At 36.2% G+C, this 22886-nt stretch overlaps 1 protein-coding gene across 1 annotated transcript in view; it reads right to left on the bottom strand.

The window, feature by feature from the left end:
- LOC117174117 (protein PTHB1) overlaps positions 1-22886 on the bottom strand; it is a 989848-nt gene that overhangs the window by 35236 nt on the left and 931726 nt on the right. Inside the window, exon 14 of the mRNA XM_033362889.1 lies at positions 16642-16779. Coding sequence (XP_033218780.1) covers positions 16642-16779 — 138 coding nt within the window. The remainder of the gene's footprint in view (positions 1-16641; positions 16780-22886) is intronic.

Genomic DNA, 22886 nt, shown 5'->3' with positions numbered 1-22886 from the left:
CACGTTCCAAAGGAGAGCAAACTTCGCATCGAAAGTAAGGATGTGTAAAAATTTGGTGACTTGGGCCTATAATGTGCAGTTTAATTTTATAATTTTAATATTATTTTAGAGAAATGAGGTAGCTAGGTAGTTTGTAATCAAATTGATAGTTTTCTCTGTGATTGGTTCGCCCGTCACTTAGCATATTAAAGACTTAGACACAAACTATTACCGAGCTATTTTAATTCAAACTTATCTTTCTTTTCACATTGTTGGTTCGCCCCCATTGTTGCTTGTAAAATAGTGTATATTAGGTGATCTCCTGTTTTTCCCAACTTTGTATATTTTTGTAGCTAGGTAGCCTTTTAAACACTTTTCCCTTTTTAACTTAACCTAGTGCAATGTGCTATAACTATTTTATGGGAATATAAAAAATGTATGAAGCCATGGTGCTGAACTGGTTAAACTTTTTAAATATTAATTAAATTAAATATTTAGTTAAACTTTAATTTAAAATGAATAGAAGTACAGAAGGCTTGGAGCAACGATTTTTCTGGCAATCGCAATGATTGTCACACTGAGCTTTGCCAAAAAAATCAAAAGTTTTTCCCCTTACTAGGAATTGTAAATTTTTTAATCACCATCATCTTTTTTTAGATACCGTACAAAGAAAGCATCAAGCTTCTAGAGATCTTTAGTATCGGACTTATGAGTTTCTTTGAATCTTTAATTTTTATTTTTGTTATGTTGGATAATATCTATTATTTTGATATACGTTGTATCCGGGGAACCTATCAACGACACCTTCTAAAAGAACCCAAATAAAAAATAATTAAAATGCAAGTCTCTAAACAAATTAAATTAAATAAATAAAGGAGAATTTATGAAATGTCACAGTGTTTACCGAAAACTCAAGTACAACCAATTTTCAGCGAATTTAATAACAAAGGTTGAACTTTATAATTTACGCTTGAACAACCTGTCAATAGAGAAGTTAACTTTCTAGATTTACCAATTACATATTCGAGAAAGAATATATTGAAGCAGATTGGTATCACAAAGTAGTGTATTCTGGAAGGACTTTAAATTATCTTTTAAATCATCATATTAATCACAAGAAAGAAATTACTTTCTCTCTTTGTGATAGAGCAATAAAACTTTCAGAAGCTCGTTTTCATGCTAAAGATACGAACATCATCTATGAAATCTTGATCAATAATAACTACACGCATCACTTTATCATAAGCAATATTAAAAAAAGACTTCAACATTTAGTAAATTTAGAAAACTCTTTAGCTAATACGCGCAATAAAGACAACATCATTGATTACTCAAAATCGATTACGTTACCTATAAAAAAAGATCTTTATCTACCAATGATAAGAATATGTAAAAAATTAAATATATCTCTTATCTTTACAATTAAAATTAATTTTCTGAAAACCTTTCAACATCTATCAAAGACCCAATACCTAAATTTGAAAAAACTAATCTTATTTATAAAATCAATTGTACGTATTGTCAGATGACTTATATTGTACAGACTAAACGTGCTTTTAAGACAAGAATCTTGGAACATCGAAAAACTGAAAAATACAAAATAAACTAGCACAGCTTTATGTGGACATGCTACTAACTTTAATCACAAATTCGATTATAACTCTGAAAATGTAAAAATTGTAGGTTTAGAAAACAATTCTTATAATAGAAATATTTTAGAAATGAATAATATTGTGAAAACTAAAGTTACTGTTAATTTTAGATCCGAGACTTAAAAAGCTCAGTGTAATATACTATGGCATTATTGAAACTTTGTAGAAATTTAAGCGAATTATGAAATTTTTCAATTACTTCAGTTTCTAACATAAATATGTTTGGAGCAGACCACAAGCATGTGGTCTTGCAAAAAATCCTTGAAGAATTTAAATAATTATTAACAAATTTAAATTATTTTAACTTTAAAAAGTGTGCAACAATATTTTTTTACTTTTCTTGTGAAACTTTTACATTTTGGAACTTATTTTCGTTTAACGACTTCAGTTAAGGAAGTTCAGTTATCAGTTATAAGTTCAGACTTTAGTTATGAAGTTCTTTGAATTTAAGATACAGTTTATTTTTATTTTATCGTAATATAGGTCTCAAATTTCTAAGCTTTTGACGATGGATATATATCCACTTGTATACAAAATTCAAATAATTTCAAAAATAAGTAAGTTAAACTTTCAAATGTCAGTATAGTAAGTTCTACTTGTAATCTTTCCTTTCAATGTACACTTTGATATGGTTAAGAATGTCATAAAATATCTATCATTTTTTGTCCAAACTCATTACAGTCCTGATGAGGCCAGGATATCGTTTGCAAAATGCATTGCCATTTTAATTAAATAAGGACTCTCTTATTTTCACCACACCTTATAAATTCGCAAGACTAAAGGCCAAAAACTACCAAATTGAATCTTTTTTTTAGGCCTAAAATATACCTACATTAATTAATTATTACATTTAATTCAGAAAATACAATTTTTTAAATACTTTTAAGAAAAAAATTATTGCTTAAATAAGTCTTATTTATTTAAACGATTTGAAATTGTTTAACAAGCCATGAATAATATTTAAATTGTCCATTTGTGATTATTTTTATTTAAAAAGAAGGCCGAAAACTAAGAATAATACCTAAAAATGTAGTTTTATGATTTTTGGGTTAACTTTCGATTAAAACGCTGAAGAATCAGTCCACTTTTTCGTATATCCAATATTATATCATGTTAAATATAGGGGATTTTTAAGTTCTAGTTTTTTAGGTTCAAGTATTTTTCATCTGGAAGAATTTTTTGAACTTGAATTTTCAAATAAATTATTTGTGGTAGCTGCTTTTGTTATTAGTTCCAGACTTTGACTGAATAATATTATTAAAACTAGAATCATTAGATGTTCTCACGCTGGGAAATCTAAACAAAATTAAAGTATTTTCCAGTTATAATAAACATGTAAGTAATAAATCATTCAGATTTTGGCAATGGTCTCAGGTAGGCTCAGGATGCAAAATTGTGTGCCTATTACATCCCGATAAGAACCGTCTAATCCTTGGATAAAATTTGCAATGCCCTACATAGGTTCCGGATTGGCCTGGATAAAAAATTGTATACCGAACATATCCCGGGTAGGACCAGAAAAGAAATGGATAAATATCCTTCCTAGCGTCCCGTGAAAGTCACGGACAGACCAGGATTCAACCCGGGTACAAACACCATAGTTCATTCATGATAGACTCGGATGGAGTGCCACCTCTATGCGTGTCTTATCAGGGTTCTATCTGGCAATTTTAGCAGGGCTCCTGTCAACTTTTTATTTTCTCGGTCTGGGCATAATACGTCTTTCAAAAATTTTTCTGTTTCAAGTCAAAATTAAAAATCTTTTAAACGAATTTATGTTAAACATCAAAATTATAGTTATGTTCAAAAATTCCCGTTTCAAAATCAGAATCAGTTCTTTTTCTTCTTTTCATCAAGTTAAAATTTTAATTCTTTTAGAAAATGTCTTGTCCCACATCTGGATGATGATTTTTGTTCGAATGAGCGTGAGAGAGGCTCATGTCTAACGTACAATATGTCAAAAAAATGCTAATTTTGACGGCGGATGCTACACAGAATAAGCTGCTTAATTTTGTGATTTTTTAATAGTACCAGAAAAGAAAGTACTTTACAGCTATGACTGAGCTCTATTTAATTTTCATAATAAAATGCAAAGATATGTAATAACTTTATAAAGGAAATGTCAAACATGAATTTTACCTATTTCTCAATCAAACTGGACCGTCATCTTCTACAAAAACTCGGGGCAGGTCAAAACATTGAGTTGAAGCCAATAAAATTATTTACGAAAGGTACTTAAGTCCTCATGCTCCGGGACCCTTCATATACTCTCACAAAGCGTCGGCTGCTCGGGACTGTGGTCCTCTGAAAGCCCCGTTTGGTTAAGCAACGCCGACAGGGCTCGAGAAATTTCCTGAACTAACTCTAAATTATCATTATCTTAAAAATTTTCTTTTTCTGAATGAAAATTATAATTTGTTTTTAATTACTCGCAAAAGGTTCCTGCTGTCACTTTAAATTTTCACTTTTCTAGAAAATTCACCGTCCAAGTAAGAATTATGCTTCACTATACTTCCTTTTTAAATCCGTATGTAGTTATAATTACCGTTCTTAAAAAAATTCAATATCAAAGTCAAAAGTATAATAATTATTTGAAAAATTAATTTTTTTTCGAATTCAGCATAACCGATATATTTTAAAAATCACCTGCTTGAAATCATAATAGCAGTTTTGGTATTTTTATCTTTCAACGTTAATGTTTTTCTCTTTGATTAAAAAATTTAAAAATAAATACTATAAAGCTTTTTCCCTTTTTTTCGTGTTTAAACAAACTGAGCGTATTAAAATATCAAAATACTGTTAGTGCTGATTTTCATACAATCTGATGAAAAATTCCGGTCGCTGAATGAAATTCCGATTTCCCGGTGAGTTAAACTCCCCGTTACTGGAATCTTCATAAAATATTTTAAAATCAGATTTGAATTCATATATACTTTATTCAAACTGAATATTGAACAATCAAAGACAGAGAACTTGCCCTAGACGAGGTTCAATTTATGAGGACCCGATTAACTACACTAGATGTATTTTTTGTACCCGTTAAGCACCATATCATTGACCAAAACTTTTAAGTAAAGAAAATCCTTTATTGTGACCTTCCACGGAGAGAGGAAACTAATGCGGAAAAAATCAATTATCAATTTTGTATACCTATCAATACTTTTTCATTTTGTATTTTATAATGAGAAAATAGTATTCCTATATCTAAAAAATTCAAATTTTAATTCGACTGCAAAGCGTGGGCTTCTCGTGAAGTTCCTGTGGTAGGTTGCCTCTTAAATCTCTCATTTAAAATAAAGCTTCCGCGCCATTATCTGTAACTAAAATTCTAGGAATTCCCTGTTTTTAAATTATACGTTTATGAAATTCTCCTTGAATCGTTAATGCTAATTTATTTGGAATGGAAAGTTGGAATGGAAGCTTCTAATGTGTCCCCTAAGGGTTTACATTTTTCTTGCAACTTTTTCTTTATTCCTTTACACAACCCATACACACTTACTTGGTGGTGAAAGGGGGACCTACAGTTTAAAGTGGGTTCCGAACCACCAAGAGCAACAGCTTTAAGTACTTAGAGAAAACCTTTTTCTCTAGAGGTACCGGTCCCACGACTCTCCGAAGGTGAACAAATCCCTTGCTAGGCTAGTGTTTACCGCATGGGCCGCCGAGGCTCTTCCAGAGTGCGAGGCGGGAATCGAACCCGCAAGCCGACGGAGTGGGTCCAAAGCCTACGCTTTAGCCCCCACGATCATCGTCGCACTTTGCTAATTTATTTCTAAATGGTATTATATCTACCTATTTAGTAAACATATCGAAAAATACTAAAATATATTGATTTCTCGACTTTGTCACTGGCAAAGGACCACTGATGTCTGATGCTACTACTGTCCTCTTTCGGTATTGTTAATTTCCACGCATTTCTATCCAAATTTAATCTTGATTTTAAAGGATCGGGTCTATCAAAATATAATTGATTATCGCGTATTGTTCAATTGTGATTTTCTTCCGGCTTATTTTTAACATGCATCCTTTTAGTGTGATGCCAATTAACCTCAACTTCTTTCAAATCTTTTTCTTTCATTTCTATTACGCTGCCTGAAATGCTAGAAGCTTTTATTTAATTTTTATTCGACATTCATAACGCATCTAGGACATGATTCAAACTTTTGAAGCAGAATACTTACGTTCTGCTTCATTCAGGCCTCTACTTGCAAAAGCTATTACATAATTTTCTCACTTTATTGTGTGTGTTGAAACAGCTCCTAATCAAATATTACTAGCATCGGTTTCAAGTTGAAATGGACTTACAATATCAGGGCAGGCTGAAATGAATGCTGTTGTTAGTAAGTGTTTAATAGTCGTAAATGCCTGTTCCTCTTTGCCAATCCATTCCCACTTTACTTGCCTTTAAATAGTTTTTGTAGTGATTCTATAATTTCTGCAAAATTTGAAATAAACTTTCTGTACCATGATTCCATTCCTATTAATTTTTGTAATTTATTGACCGTTTTTGGTCTTAGGAAATTTAAAACGGGTTCAATTTTATCCTGATCCACATGTAAACCTTTTTCATTGACTTTAAATCCTAAATATTTTATTTCATAACAACCAAATTCGCATTGATCTACTCCCATCGTTAAACCTGCATTTTCGATTCTATTTAAAACCATTTCTAAATATTTGAAATTTTCCTCAAAACTTGGCGAGACTATGATTATGTTATCAAGGTAGCAAAATACGTGAGGTTTTAACTCTGGTGTAATTATTTGGTCCATCAGGCGCTGGAATGTAGTAGGAGCATTTGTAAGTCCAAATGAAAACCTCTTGAACTAATAGATTGCCTTGTCTGGGACTATGAATGCTGCGATCGGTTTAGATTCTTTGTCCAATGATATCTGATGATATGCTTAATGAAGATCTATTTTTGACATACATTTCACCTGACCTTAATGTATCCAATATTTCCCACGTTAACCGAATTGGGTATAAATCTTTTTTAGTTTATTAACGCAGTAGTCCTAAAATGATAACAATTACTTTTTCTAATGGTGAATAATTGTTTTGCTATCAAGTCACTTTTTTCTCTGTTTTCTCGATAACCGTCTTTAGTTTAGAATCATTTTTCTCTTTATCGCATGCCAAGGTTCCTTTAAATTCTCTAATTTCCTATCTTTATTTTTCGTATGCATATTCGTGTTTATTTGGTTTCTATCGTTATTTTTATCCTTTCTCCTTCTCTATTTTGAGTAACCTGCGTATCTAATCTACTAAAACCCACGGTGGCTCGTGTCTGTGTTACATCGCTCGCCTTGCTGGCTTAAGGGTGTAGGGCAGCATTTCCCTGTACATTCTGTGTAGACTGCAGTGCTGGCCGGTTCGAATCTAGTGTATCACCTGATTTATGATCTTCAAAATCTATTAAAGGCGAAATCTTGTTTTGTCCGATTTGTCTGTGTCTATATCGAGTAGTTCTGACGGTTTTTGGTTTCGTTAATTATTATTTGTCTTTAATAACCACCGTTTGCGTTTCCCTGATCTATACTGTACCAACAATCACGTCGAAAATGGTATTTTTTACGAATTATTTTTGCGAATTATAATTTGAATTTTGATTTCCTAAATTTGGATCCATTAAATCCTGTGAACATGGATTTATTTCATCTTTTTTATTATCTGTACTACTTTTATGATTGGAATTTTTGGATTTTTTATTCTGATTTTTATTCTCTTTCGTGTCTTCTGACTTATTATTACTTTCTTCCGCGTTATATAAAAGGGCTGGTATTTCCACATTGCTTTTATTTTGATGTATCTGGGTGTTTTCTAACAGCTGACAAATTGTATTTAATAATTGGCTAGCTGGGTTCTGACTTCTGAAATTTTTATTATCATTATGGTAAAAAAAAAACATTTCTGTGCCGAAATGTTCTCAAAGGCTTCTACTGCCCAATATGTCAAAGGCATTTTTGGTTAGAGTTGGTTTTAATTTGATTATTTTGCACGGGGCTGTCCCGGTATATATCAACAGTCACGGACGCATTTTTATAAATGCAATCAAGTGATCTGATGTGAGCAGTCTGCCCAGACATATTGGACAAAGCCTGGTTTTTACCCCATCATTGACGGACTGGGTTGCAGTTAAGTACACGATGGGGGGACCTACAGCTTAAGGTGGGTTCCGAACCACCAGAACCTCGGTAAAGGTACATTGAAAAATTTCCAGAGGTACCGGCTCAGGGATCGAACCCCGGACCTCTGAGTTAAAGTCCAAGTGTCTAACCAACTGAGCCACCGAGGCTTTTATTATTATTATTATTATTAAATCGTAGATTTCTTAGGAAACCAGAATTATTTTGATAAATATTATTATTTTTAAAGCTTAAATTAAAAAATTTTATTATTCTCGTTTGAAAATCTTAATTGAAATTATCTATTTTTATCTTTCCGAAATCCCTTTCCGTTTTCGGCTATCTTTAAAAAACTGTAATTTTTAATTTACTTCGTTTATTTGAACCCCTAACTTATCCAATCCTGCTACAAGGAGTACAGATAAATCGTTTTTTCTCACAGTAGTTTATTATTTTATTAAAAGTGGCAGACCTTGCGAACACGCGAAGTATACCAATTATTTTAACCCGCAATTTTTCTAAAAATCAATAAACATTTTTGGCATGAAATCTATCTCAACATAATTTTCTCAAACCATTTTTCATATTTGAGAACATTCGTCACCAAAATTTTGCTTCTAATTTTTCTTTTTATATAGGACACATGTATTCAATTTAAAATGTTAGTTTTCATCGTATTATAGACTTCCATTCTTGACTTAGGAAAATTTTGGGAATTGTGGGTTTTCTGAAGGGCACAAAATTTGCGAAGGACCTCGCAAATTAGGGAGATGGAACGGATTTGGAGCGTTTCGAAGCGGTTAGAGTCAATAATGGGAGACGATATAAAACAAAAAGGGGTTTATTTAAACCAACTTACAATTGGTTGGTACATAGGAACCGCTGGCCCACTTTCAATGTTTATTCTCGTCGGTCATCCCCGAAAGCAGGTTTCGTTGGACTTCGTTAACGGGAGAATGGTTCTGGCGATTTCCAGTGAGTACGAAAGCGTCGACTACAGATCATAGAAGGGGTTGAAGACTCATCCTAGCGGATCGTTCAAAAGGTCGACCGAGAAAACGTGCGGTGAGTACAACACTGGTTTCTCGGTCTCCAGGTTTTGGGTATTAGGACTAGGAAGTGGTGTTCTCCCTACTGCTAGCCCTGGGTTCGCAGGGTCGTGTCATTGTGATCTGATTATAACTTTGCTATAAGGTCGCCCGGTATCATAGGGTCACCGTTTGAGACAACTCAAACAGGTTTCATTCTGCTTTCGGCATGGTATTTAGGCCTCCACTTCAGGGTAACTTACATCGGGTCATCCCTAGAAAATCGGCTGCGACTGCTTTTTGATTATTGTAACCATATTCACCAGAAATCCTTGCTACAGAGACTTACTATCCGCAACCCAAGGGCGCATTCGGTGACTCCAACAAAGGAAAACGAGCGAAACTAGTGAATTTTTTCGTGTAACCAAGATCCGAGTCTAGGATAAGATGAAGCTTAAGTAGTAATGTAAACGTAAATCATTACCTTAAATTCAAGATAAACATAGTCCATTATCAAATCCCTGGAAGTCCGTACTAACCTGGAAAAGGAATCGTCAAGAAAAAGCAAGAAGCGAGGAACTGATAACTTGAAAATGCCTTGGGAGACTACAGCGGGTGTTGATAGTCAGAAAATTCGTTGCGGAACTCAAGAAGAGAAAGAAGGTGAACTCGTGAGGCAGCGACTCCGTTCTTAGATGCGAGAGGCAGCACTAGACCGTTGCCATGGTAACCAGACACCGGCGGCCATTTATGGACAACCGCGCACGAATTTCCAATGCAAGTTACAGTACCCATGGACCAGATACAACCGACACAACGGTCATTTTCTATCGACCAATGGCACTCTTAGCAGCCAGGTGGCTAGTCCATATCAGCAAATAGAGGGAGTACGGAGAAGAGCATTGGCAGATACAGCAAAGTAAATCTCTTCCGTTCCATGGCACAAATAAACTGCTGCGACACTAAGATTCTAAGGGCTTGGAGGAAGGAAAGGAAACGGGAAAGAGCACACTGAAAACTTTCAGTTAAGTTCTTGGCTTGGTGATGGCAACGCTTTTCACCATAAATCCGAATTCGAGAAAATTTCCAGTAGCCTAAATAGACGTTCGATAAACGAAATACAAAGATAAGGCGGCACTGGCTCGCCGGGCTCCAGGTAGGTGGATGATCTTCCATGCTTGCGATTAGTTTTTCCACCCTTGACACTTGACTTTCACGCATAGTTAGTCATTGTAACCGCATGTGTTCTATAAGAGCTAGGAGTTGTTTAGACTGTACGAGACCCGTCCATTCCTAAAGGTTCATTGGTATTTATCGCCGTCTGGCTTGTTTGGAATAAATATGGTTAGCACTTTTCATTTTTATGTTCTGTCTCTAAAAATTCTCTTTTGCTCTGAGATTTCTCTTATCCCTTTCATGCTAATTACGAGTTGTATTACCTGTCAGCTGACAAAAGACCCGCGGCCAGGTTTCAACTTCAAAATTAGCAACTCCATGACAAGTTGCCCAAGCTTAAGGAACGTTTGTGTGGACAGAGATTTTTATCACTGGAGAAGATTTCTCTAGCCGATACCTAGCGCATGTGACAGTTAAATTAAAGCGGTAATTGTACTGGAATCAGTAATCTTTCCAAACGTTGGGATCCCGTCATTCAGAAGCATGGAGGCTACATAGAAGAACTATAGTTACATATCGCCTAATATATTCAGTAAGTGTTTAAGAAACTATTGTATAGTTCTTTTGAAATGACCCCCTAATTATAGTGCTTTATGCTAAATTTTAATTAGCTTGATCTAATTGACTGTAGATAAAAACAAATGAATAGATGCAGTCAATCGTGGAAAGAAGGAGGTGAATTCGATCACATCTTCCGCCGTTATTCAGGTCCGCTTTTTATTCCACCATCTACGGAATGGGCTGATGATAAGGACGATTAGTTTAACAGAATATTCCGGGTACAATCGTTGCAACTCCCTTATAAGGTCTCTATACCACTCTTTCTTTTCATTCTCCTTGACTATGGTGTTTATGTTAGCTGGTGCCGAAAATTCGATAACGAGCATGGTTCGCTTCTCGAAGTTAAGAAGAATAATGTCTGGCCTCGAGTGTGCAACAGAAACACTTGTCGAGAATATAAAGTTCCAGTATATGCGGCACTTCCCATTCTCGACAATTGACTCGATTTCCCTACGGGCATTTAGAGGAGTGATATTAAGGTTAATGCCGCAAGAGTGACAGAGATGGTAATAAAGCACTCTTAGTGCCGCACTGTGCTTTTGGATGTCGGATGTTCCCGCATGAAATGGACAACTAGATAGTATGTGAGCTAAATGCTCGGGGTGTGCATGGCACGCCCTGCAGCTATCATCGGGAATGCCTTGGCTCAAAATGTGCTGACGGAATGTTAAGGTGGAAATGATACCGTCTTGGCATGCCAAAATGAAACTCTCCTTACCGGACTCTAATCCGGGCGATTTAAGGAAAGCAAATGTTAGCTCACACGACATTGACTGATCCTCCATATTTCTGTGGAAGATACCGTGCATCCATTTATCGAGGAGCTGTTCACGAAAATTTTTCTCTTTTGCTTTTTTAATCCGGGCTTTCATGAGTGAGTACTCAAGATAGATAAGATTTGTTGCAGTTTGCTCACCCCTAATACTGAAGTTAAGTCCGAGTGTTTCAGCAGCCTCCTCCGCTGCTTCGTCCAGAAACACTCCTTTGCCCACTTCTTCGTGATTCCTGACCATTTTAAGAAGAGGGTTTCTTCCATTTGCGACTCTATGTTCTGTACCCAGAATAAGCCCGTTGTGAAGACATTCAAGACTCAATATTCCGCGACCACTTTGACGGCGTGCGATGTACAGTCGTGGAACGGAAGACTTAAGATGCATGCTTTTGTTCATGTGCATAACCTTTCTTGTCCCGATATCAAGGAATCTGGGTTCGTTCTTCGTACATGGAACTACTTCAAATGAATAGAGTACTACCGGGACGGCAAGCATGTTCGTTGCAGATACTTTGTTCCTCGCCCATAGTTCGGAAGACCAAATTTGCCGGATGAGACGTTTGTATCTGGTTCGCAGAGTATCCTTTATAGATGTCGCATCCTGAATGCGGCTCTGTGGCACGCCCAGGTATATACAAGTCTCGCCGGTGCAAAGGCTTCGTATAGCGCTTCTATCAACGAGCTCAGGATGTTCAGGGATGCCATTACGTTTTCCTCGCTTCAAATAAACCTTGGCACATTTGTCTACCCCAAATTCCATTCCAATTTCCTTAGTATATCGTTCGACAATCCCGAGAGCTAGATGCAGTTGCTCTTTGTTTATAGCGTAGATCTTAAGATCGTCCATGTAAAATACATGAGAGACCTTGTACTTTCGACCTGCAGGTCGACCGAAGAGCCTATGACAAAGCCACCGAACGCGTCCTCTGGTTACGGATAGAGGGTCACTGTACCAAAGGTTTCTGCTGAATGAGGTTACACAAATAAATAGGCAGTCGCGGACAATTATCCAGAGGTGGTCCCGAAGGAATTAACCCCCAAGCGGAGGTGTGGAAACCGTGCCGAAAGTTGAATGGGACCGGGATGAGGTGTCTAGAACGGTGACCCTGGGATACCACGCGACCTCTCTAAGACCAACTGCGGGCAGGCAACCAATAGAGGAAGAGCGATGATTTATGACCCGGAGAACCATCAACACCAAGGTTTCTCTCAATCCTAAAGATCTGCCTGAAATAGATGACGAGCTTCGTGGACATTTCTCCAAAGAATTAGACCTCAGGTCTATCAATTATTATCTGTATAATGCAGCGAGAGCTTCGGCGATGCGACCCGTAAAACAAAACCAACGGTTAATCATAAGACCAAAAGACGAATGCATATACTTACCATCAAGATAGGTTGGGCAAGGCAGTACGCGTCACACATTCAGTGTTTGATTAACTACATCACATCTGGCAGGAATTTTACCGCCAAGGATCGAAAGTTCGCGCGCAAACTCTGGACCCGTTATCACACACTTAACAAGTCAAAGCTGCTGACCATCAGGCAGCATATTCTTCAGAGAATACGGATACAATTTGACGCTAAGAGAAGTCTAGAGCGGAGGGAGAGATGGGTCAGAGAAAATCAACAGTTTCTCTCTGACCCATCTCGACTCTTCCAAGACCCTCTAGTTACTGTCGACCACCCACCCGAACTTGAGGAGGTTGAAGTATGATGCCCTAATAACACCTGATCAAGAATGCCCACCCATCACTACCTAGGAGGTGAAAAAAGTATTAAGAGGAATGATGAACTATTCCCCACCGGGACCAGATTGTATCAAAACCTTCTGATGAAAGAAGTTGCCTGCAACCCATCAGCATATGGCCCGTATTTCCACCTCATATTTGAAGTCGCAAGAGCTGATTCCGGAGTGGTTCGTGAAAGGGCGCACAATAATCCTGCTGAAAATAGGCAATTTAGCTGACCCGAAGAATTAGAGGCTAATAACTTGTCTAAACACACTGTATAAGATATTCACAGCTACCCTAAATGATAGGATTGTTCGGGCATTTGAACCTGTTTTGCAAGAAATGTATGAACAACGAGGCTCAAAGAATGGCGTAGCGGGATGTCGGGAGAACCTGCTCATCGATAGATGTGTCTGCAAAGATGCAGCATTCTACCAGCGTGTCCTGTCGATGGCCTGGATTCATTACCGGAAAGCTTTCGTCACCTTTCAGAAAGGCGTCTTTCAGGGCGACACCATGAGCCCACTCCTCTCTTGCCTTACAGTATTGCCACTATCTCTAGCACTTTGCCATTCCGACGGGTACTTGTGCGGCAAACCTGCAGGTCGAAAGTACAAGGTCTCTCATGTATTTTAAATGGACGATCTTAAGATCTATGCTATAATTAAAGAGCAACTACATCTAGCTCTCGAGATTGTCGAACGACATGCTAAGGAAATTGGAATGGAATTTGGGGTAGACAAATGCGCCACGGTTTATTTGAAGCAAGAAAAACTTAATGGCATCCCTGAACATCCTGAGCTCGTTGATAGAAGCGCTACACGAAACTTTTGCACTGGAGAGACTTATGCATACCTGGGCGTGCCATAGAGCCGCATTCAGGATGCGACATCTATAAAGGATACTCTGCGAAGCAGATACAAACGTCTCATCCGGAAAATTTGGTTTTCCGAACTGTGGGCGAGGAACAAAGTATCTACAACGGACATGCTTGCCGTCCCGGTAGTACTCTATTCATTTGAAGTAGTTCCATGTACGAAGAACGAGCTCAGATCCCTTGATATCCGGACAAGAAAGGTTATGCAAATTAACAAAAGCATGCACCTTAAGTCTTCCGTTCCGCGACTGTACATCGCACGATGTCAAGGTGGTCGCGGAATATTGAGTCTCGAATGTTTTCACAACAAGATTATTCTGGGTAAAGCACATAGAATCGCAAATGGAAGAGACCCTCTTCTTAAAATGGTCAGGAATCACGAAGAAGTGGGCAAAGGAGCGTTTCTGTACAAAGCAGCGGAGAAGGCTGCTCAAACACTCGGACGTAACTTTAGTATGAGGGGTGAACAAAATGCATCAAATCTTATCTATCTCGAGTACTCACTCCTGAAAGCCTGGATTAAGAAAGCGCAAGAGAAAAACTTTCGTGAACAGCTCCTCGATAAATGGATGCACGGTATCTGCCACAGAAATGTGGAGATTGAATTGGAGATTGAAGTCTGGTACGATGAGTTTCATTTGGGCATGCCAAGACAGTGTCATTTCCACCTTAACATACCGTCACCACATTTTGAGCCGAGACATTCCCGATGTTAGCTGCAGGGCGTGCCATGAAGACTCCGAGCATTTAGCTCACATACTATCTAGTTGTCCATCTCATGCGGGAACGACATACATCCAAAAGCACAGTGCGGCACTAAGAATGCTTTATTACCATCTCGGTCACTATTACGGCATTAACCTTAACATCACTCCTCTAAATGCCCGTAGGGAAATCGAGTCAATTGTCGAGAATGGGAAGTGCCTCATATACTAGAACTTTATATTCTCGACAAGTGTTTCTGTTGCACACTCGAGGCCAGACATTATTCTTCTTAACTTCGAGAAGCGAACCATGCTCGTTATCGAATTTTCGGCATCAGCTAACGAAAACACCATAGCCAAAGAAAATGAAAAGAATGAGAGGTATAGAGAGCTGATAAGGGAGTTGCAACGATTGTACCCGGAATATTCTGTTAAACTAATCGTCTTTATCATCAGCCCATTCCGTAGACGGTGGAATAAAAAACAGCCTTGAATAACGGCGGAAGATGTGATCGAATTCACCCTCCTTCTTTCCACGATTGACTTCTTCTATTAATTTGTTTTTACCTACAGTCAATTTGATCAGGCTAATTAAAATTTAACATATAGCCCTATAATGCAGGGGTCATTTCAAAAGAACTATACAATAGTTTCTCAAACACTTACTGAATGTATTAGGCGATATGTAACTATAGCCCTTCTGTGTAGTCTCCATGCTTCTGAATGACGGGATGCCAACGCTTGGGAAGATTATTCATTATAGTACAATTACCGCCTTAATTTAACTGTCGCATGAGCTAGGTATCGGCTACAGAAAGCTCCTCCAGTGATGAAAATCTCTGTCCACGCATACGTTCCTTGAGCTTGGGCAACTTGCCAAGGTCTGATGGACTCACGTCTGGGCTGTAGTCTCTGCGGTCGTCCTCAATAAATTCTTTGAAGAGTTTAACATGTTGTTCAGCCCTTAGGCTTTTACGTCCGTAACTTAAACGCAAAGCCCAACGAGGAACTGCACTTCTATCTACTGCTTGATCATCACAAACCTTAGGCAGAGCACTATGAATGGCTGTTTGATTTTTCCCACGCACAGTTAGGATTTTGATATGAGAACGTTGATCCTCGCGTGTCACAGTACCCAAGGTGTCAACACCTTACACTTTTCTCTATTACTGATGTAAATATAACTTAGAATGCTTTATTCTCTTCACGGAGTTCTCACATTGTGTATTTGTTTTTAAATGATTTTCATAATGCCAGATTTATCAGAGATTTTTAAGTCACAAATTCATGTTACGATATCGAGTCGCCTAGCTTGATCAATGTGTAAAGTTTAAGGCACTACAGCGTGTCGCCTCACTGGTGTATGAAAATCAGTTTTTAGCCAGACATTCTCAAAGTGAGTTAACCCAGAAGCGCACGTATGTGCTATATACTTACAGTCACATATTTTGTCATGTCACATATTTTGTAAGACATTTTCAAATTATTTTAAGTGAACTCCCATCATAGCTACACGTACACGAATCAGCTGATCGTGTAGTATAATCAAATCTCGAGTATACCAAGACAAAATTTCTTTGAATAATCCATTTAAAGCTATTGAATTCAGTAACGGTTAGAAAAATAGGGTCTTTGTTAATTCCGATTGCGAATCTTAAACATGAGTTTTGCACTCTGTGTATCAATTTCGTCAGAGGCACAAATTTAAAGTGACCATCGAATCTGTCTGCAAATACGCAATAAGAAGAGATTTCAAATTGTAAAAAGCTAAGATTGTTTACGTGGTCATAACTGAGTAGCGGAATTAAAATGAGTACATTAAACAGCATGGCTTCGATATTAAAGTATGCATGGAAAATGACAAGTTAATTTCATATTCATGACAATATTAAAGGAAACTCGCGTAGTAGGGAGTTGTACGAATTACTTCTAGCAATCTTTATTTTAAAGTAGGTAGAAGGGGGAGAAAAAGTGTTTATAAAAAAACCAAGAATTAAATACTTAAAAAATCTTGGATATAAAATGTATGCTTACGATTTCAATTTCTGATTGCAGTTGGAATCCAATTGCCGATTCCAAATCTACCCATATGTCCTCATGTGAATTGAACGATTGAATGTTCAATATTAGTTTCAGTATGCAGTAAAGGCTATTGGCTGCTTGAATCTGTTTCTGGGGAAAAGATATTGTACTATTATTTCTAGGAATAAAATAAACGAAACAAATATTCACAGAATTCAGGAGACACCCCAAGTGTTCGTAAGAGAGCTATGCGAATGTCAGATGAGCGATTTCGTTACATGAATTTATTTGAGATAAACGTATTATTTTACATAAAATAATATACTTATATAATATAATATACTTGCTATATTATTTTCTTTCATAGAAATATTTTAAAAATTGTCAATCGATACTTTTTCTTTATTTCAATGCATCCTGGAATCTTTAAGTTTTTTTTTTAAGAGAGATTGGCCAGTAAAGTTAAAATGGTAGAAAATGGTTGTTCACCTAATTATAATAAAGAAATTAGATTTATTTATTGGTTTATTATTATTGTCATTTTTATTGTAAATTCGTCGTAAAAGGGAAACTTGTTGGAACGTTATGCTCGAAGGTTCCAAAGTTTTTGCCGTGATGAGGAACGTGTCGTGAGTATTGGGATGAGCTTTATTGTGTGTTCGTGCCGATCTTCATTAAGTTAGGGCCGAGAAATTTTGCATGAAAATTTGTTACCCGGAGTAGTCCCGAAAAATAAAGGTCATAAATCCCAGTAGCATTGCAATTTATTTTAGTTAGTCCCACAAAATTTGTTTAAATCTGAGAAAATAAAATATTTTTCTAAATTTGTGGCTCAGAATTAATAATCTGCTTTCTTTATATTCAAATATAAGTTATTTTGTCAAGAGCTGGCCAATTGAAACTTTTCACCGGCACTGTCCGGAAAAATGGTTTGGAGTATTGGAAATTAAAACATTTTATCTAATTGCTGGCACTGGGCGAATGACACGCGTTTAACTGTAACAAATTTCAAATAAATTCCTTAACTTCTAGCAATATTAAAATCAGGCATCCAGTTTCGGCCTAAAAACTGGTTCTTAATCGTAAAAATGAAAAAAAATTGAATTGCTGCACACTTCTCTTATTAAAAAAACAAATGGGGCAATTTGGAAAGTTCCGTAGAATGTTTCTTGATAAAATTATTATGAATTCCACAATGTGCCAGTAAATGCCTAATTTTGTAGTGATTTATAGATTTACTATGAAACATGATCTGTTCAGATGGATCTTCAGAGGCCTCATTTTTTTAAATTAAGACTTGTTAGAAGAGGGGACTTGTAAATGCAACAGTGTCTGGCAGTGATTTCGACAGGCCAATTATTATATACTTAAAGAACAGTGTCGCTTTGTTTCTTGTAAAAGAAATTAAGGTACGTTTAGGCAAATCGTCGTGTGACATATTGACGGCAAGAGTGTGTGCATGTGCATAGATACGATTACTCGCCGCTGTTTATTTTGGCTCACGATTCACTATACTTACTCGGGATCAAGCCCTCTTATGAAAATTACAAGGCACCTTGCGATCCAGAGTTTTTTTCAAGAAAATGTTTACGTATTCTAAACATTTCGAGAAAAATAAGCCTTTTTAACCTCATTTCCCCAAAAAAAGAACCTTTAGAAGGCCTATCAGAGGATCTTATTGAGTGAGGAAAGTGAAACAGTGAACGCCTTTTAAATTTAGGTAAAAGTCTGGACCAATACTAGCGTATGCCTTTAATTCTCACAAAGCCCCCAAAAACGTTCGAGCGATTAACTGACACTGTTATTACACTTTAAACAAGCTCACACGTTTTTGGGTACTTAGATGGCGTAATAGTCCTTTGCGAGATATTGGCAACCTCTTGGTACTGGAAGTTCATACAGGGTTACGCGAAAATCTACGAGCCTAGTGCTTGTTAGACCAAGAAGAAAAGAGGATTATCCTGAGTTAAGGAGTAAGAGAAGGTATTTGAAACATTGAAGACGCCACTTTCAACATCACGAGTCCTGGTGCATTCAGACTTTAATATCTCATTGTGCTTTCAGGAAGACGTAAATGGCGTTGACTTGGAGATCGTAATAACTTAAATTCAAAATGGTCGCGAGAGTTATCGCTTACGCAAATCGTATCCTAATCATATATTCATAGGGAGGTGTTAACAGACCACGTGTTTGATTATCTTTTCCGTATGTTCGAGGTGGAGAAGCAGAGAAATATCGGAGCAACTAAGTTTTTAAAGATCTTATGGATGATGAAGAGGCATTAAGACTGGTGAATCGGTGGGATCAGGAACCAGAAGTACTCTAGTCAGCTTATGAAACTCTGGTTGCAGGTAATTTAGGGGATAAAAAGATGTTCACTCGTCCGCCGATTCAGTACATCTGATCCGACACGCTTAAAGATGTCTCGATATTCATTTGAAAATGCCGGACATATCAAATAATTAAATCCGAATAGGCATAGGACAGTGGGTCAATAAGTAAACGAGCGGCTCACGAACCATAACACGTGATGGCGGTGAAAGTTATGGAGCCGTTTTATTGAAATTCGGGTGCCAACTCAGTAAACTCATTAAGTCATTACTTGTATCATTATAACCAGATAAGAGTTTATCACATACATTGGAGAGCCCGGTTATGGGAACCTGGCATTAACACTAAATAGTTAGTTTATAAGAACCTATTTATATCCATGCTCAGACAAGCCCGGGGTTGTTTTCCTCCTCAGTTGACGTAATAATTCTATTAGTGAAATCTGCCTCCAGAACTTCCGAACGCGTCCTTACGTTGGAAATAGCGGGTTCCGTACCAAAAGATTCTTTAGAATATGGTTACAATAATTAATTAGTAGTAGCGGATAATTGACCACGAATAGTCTTGTAGAAAAACCCTCTAAGCAGAGGCGAAAGAGCAGTGCCTGAAGCTAAATAGCACCTTAGCGAGTTGTCTTCAACGGCGAATCTGGGATATCCTTCCTCTTTTTTCTTCTTTTGTCTTTTTATTATTATCAAGGCAAGAAAAGGTGAACAGGTAGAAAATTGGCAGAAACGAATAACCGGTGGTCTCTCATCGATACCTGAGAATCGAATTAGGGTCACTGAGTCAATTGGTTGTAAACCCGAAGAAATATCTGTCATAATCACATCAGTAATAGACAAAGCGAAAGAAAAACGAAATTTATGAAACAACATGGTTATATGTAATTATTCATATTAGCATAACTTTTGTTTAATTTATCTAAATCGGGTTTAAAATTAATAGATTAGTCTTTTTGTTTTTTAACACAAAGCATTTCCATGAATTCTCCCTTTCTTTCATTACTTTTACTATGCAAAATTTCAAAATTATCCCAGTCAAACTTATGTTCAACATCAACGAATTGCAGCGTAATTCGTCTTACATATCCTGCAAATGATCTTGCAGACAACACCACCCTTTTTTTAATTATCTGAAGGATCGTTGAAAAAATTTATCGTTAAATTCATTTTTAGTGGTATACGACAAATAGTATGAATTTGGAAGTTTCTCAACTTAAGTTCAATAATCTTAGAAATTTGACCAAAAAATGGAAGAACAATAGTACTAAATGAACTATATTCCTTTAATACTTTCTGATTATCTGCGGGAAATACATTACTTTATTTATTTTTGCTTTGTTGAATTCCTATTGAAATATGTTTCTCAATTAACTTTTGTGGGTAATTATTTAGAAAAAGAATATTACTAACAATATTCAAATTTCCTGTGTAAATTGAAAAATGGGACAAGCCTAGAGCTCTTTTAACTAAGAGTTCTTGCCAGATTTTATAGTTTGAAAAAGATTCACAAAGATGGGTATCACTTAATAATAGTTATTTTAACTATTATTATCCTCACTGAATTTTTAGAACAAAATTTCAATTTTATTGTCAAAGATTCTATTTCAGCTTCAAAACACAATATTAAAAATAGCTAGAAATTCAGTAAAATAGTTATTCAAAAAACGGTCCCGGATGACTATGTACTAATTTCTTTGGATGTTGTTGCAATGTTTCATAATATACCACTTGAATTAGTTGAACAGGCAATTTTAAATAGATGGGGTAAAATTAAAACTCGTACTCGCTTATGTTAAAAAGATTTTATTGAAGGGATAGTTTTTATCATGAACTCAACTTATATCAAATTGAATGGATGTTTTCATAGAAGAAGTCTGGCACTCACATAGGTTAAGTCATTTCTCCAATTTTAGCAGAAATAGTTATTGGAGATTTGGAGGTTTTTGCTTTCCCGAAATTATATTTGATTTTGTCTTTTTAAATATGTCGACGATGCCTTATTATGTGTTCCTCCAACAAAGTTACAGATGGTCATTGATGCTTTTAACAGTTTTAATCAAAAAACTTTAATTTACTCATGATATATGGCAGGATAATAGAAACAGTTTTTTGGACATAGAATTAATTAGGGGTCGGGATGGTGATATTATTACCAATTGGTATAGACAAAGTTTATATTCAGGTAGAATTAAAATTTTTTTTCTGCTCATCCTTTTCAAAACAAAATTGCAGTAATAAAAAAATTAGTTTAATTGACAAACATATTTCAATTAGAATTCAACAAATCAAAAATAAACAGAGTAATATTTTGCCCGCAGATAATCAGAAAGAGTTAAAGCAATATCGTTTATTGAATACGTTTGTTCTTCCACTTCTTGCTCATATTTATAAAACTATTGATCTTTTGTTAAAAAAGTTCAAAATTCATACAATTTTCCGTATACCAGTTGAAACGGATTCAATGATAATCTTTTGCAAAGATTCTTTAGATAATTTTAGAAAAGATGGTGTTGTCTACAATATCACTTGCAGGAACTGTAAGATGGATTACGTGGTACAGACTGGACGACTTGTTAATACTAGGATAGAAGAACACATAAGTGATGTTAGTTTAAGACGCTGTTACAAGAGTGTTCATGCCAGACATACAAAGGAATTTGCGGATGTTGCACATGAGTTTGATTGGGAGAATGATAAAATTTTGCATAGTGACAGTAATGAGAGAAAGAAAGAATTCATGGAAATGCTTTATATGTAAAAATAAAAAAAAGTTATCTATTAATTTAAAAACTGATTTAGATAAATTGAAAAATGTTATGCTAATATAATTAATTACATTTAACGGTGTTGTTCCGTGAATTTTCTTTTACTTTCCGTATTACTGATGTAATTCTGGCAGATATTTCTATTGTGTTTATCACAGATTGATTTACTGACCCTCTTTCGATTCTTAGATATCAAATGGAAACCACCGGTTCTTCGTTGCCGTCAATTTTCCGTTGGCAACGTTATTTTTATTCAATTTTTAAAATTTTTAATGTTCTTCTATTATAATTTTAGAATAATAAAAATAAAAAAGACGAAATAAAGAAAATGGAAAAAAGGGGATATGATGGTTTGTTTTCTCCTTTTCTTTTCTCTTGCTTATCTTTGTCTGAAAATAAAAAAATTCAGATTCTAATAGAAGCATTTTTTTTTATTCGTTGTGTTCCAAATTCAGTTCAAAAGCGTTTCAAAACAATCATCGCTTAGAGCCCCCGACAATGGGTCGGTAAACAATGCAGGTCATCCTAGAGTTCGTGGTGCCAAAAATAAATGATGAAAACACAACGAAGAACCGGCAAAGCGATTACATTGAGTGGGCGAAACAACTAAAGGATGACTAGATTGACTGTTGCGATCACAGGATTATCCCTGTTCACAGAGCTCTTATGGCGCGTTTACATACTTTATGATGCCAGAGATATACAGAACTTCAATATAATTTGCATCGATATTTGCGAAATCAACTAGCTGATTTTCGAAGCGTAGATACGGACACAGAGCGCTTTCCCAAACGTTGCATGAACAAGCCGAAGGCAAAGAAAAGAAAGTGAGATTAATACCAACCGCGGAAAGCAAGCAGCTTTTAAGAAATGATTTTGATTTGAGGATAAAAGAAACATTGATATTTGGGTTCGCCCTAAGCCGTAAAGCCTGAATAAAATAGATGCCTCTTTTCGAGTGTATGTCCGACCTCTGGACCAGCAGTTGTTTAGTTTATCATGCGACAAGGGCTCCAGCTGATTTAAATTGAAGACTAAAAACGGCGATGGATCAAAAGAGTAAAAGACTAAATTGAAAAGATTGAATGCGCGAAACAGAATGCATCACGTTCTCAGTGTGTAATTGACTACATAACATCTCGTAAGCAGTTCACGG

This window comes from Belonocnema kinseyi, chromosome 6 (genome assembly GCF_010883055.1).
Source record: "Belonocnema kinseyi isolate 2016_QV_RU_SX_M_011 chromosome 6, B_treatae_v1, whole genome shotgun sequence".
In the NCBI taxonomy this organism is placed as follows: domain Eukaryota; kingdom Metazoa; phylum Arthropoda; class Insecta; order Hymenoptera; family Cynipidae; genus Belonocnema; species Belonocnema kinseyi.
This window is presented reverse-complemented; position numbering and strand designations above follow the sequence as displayed.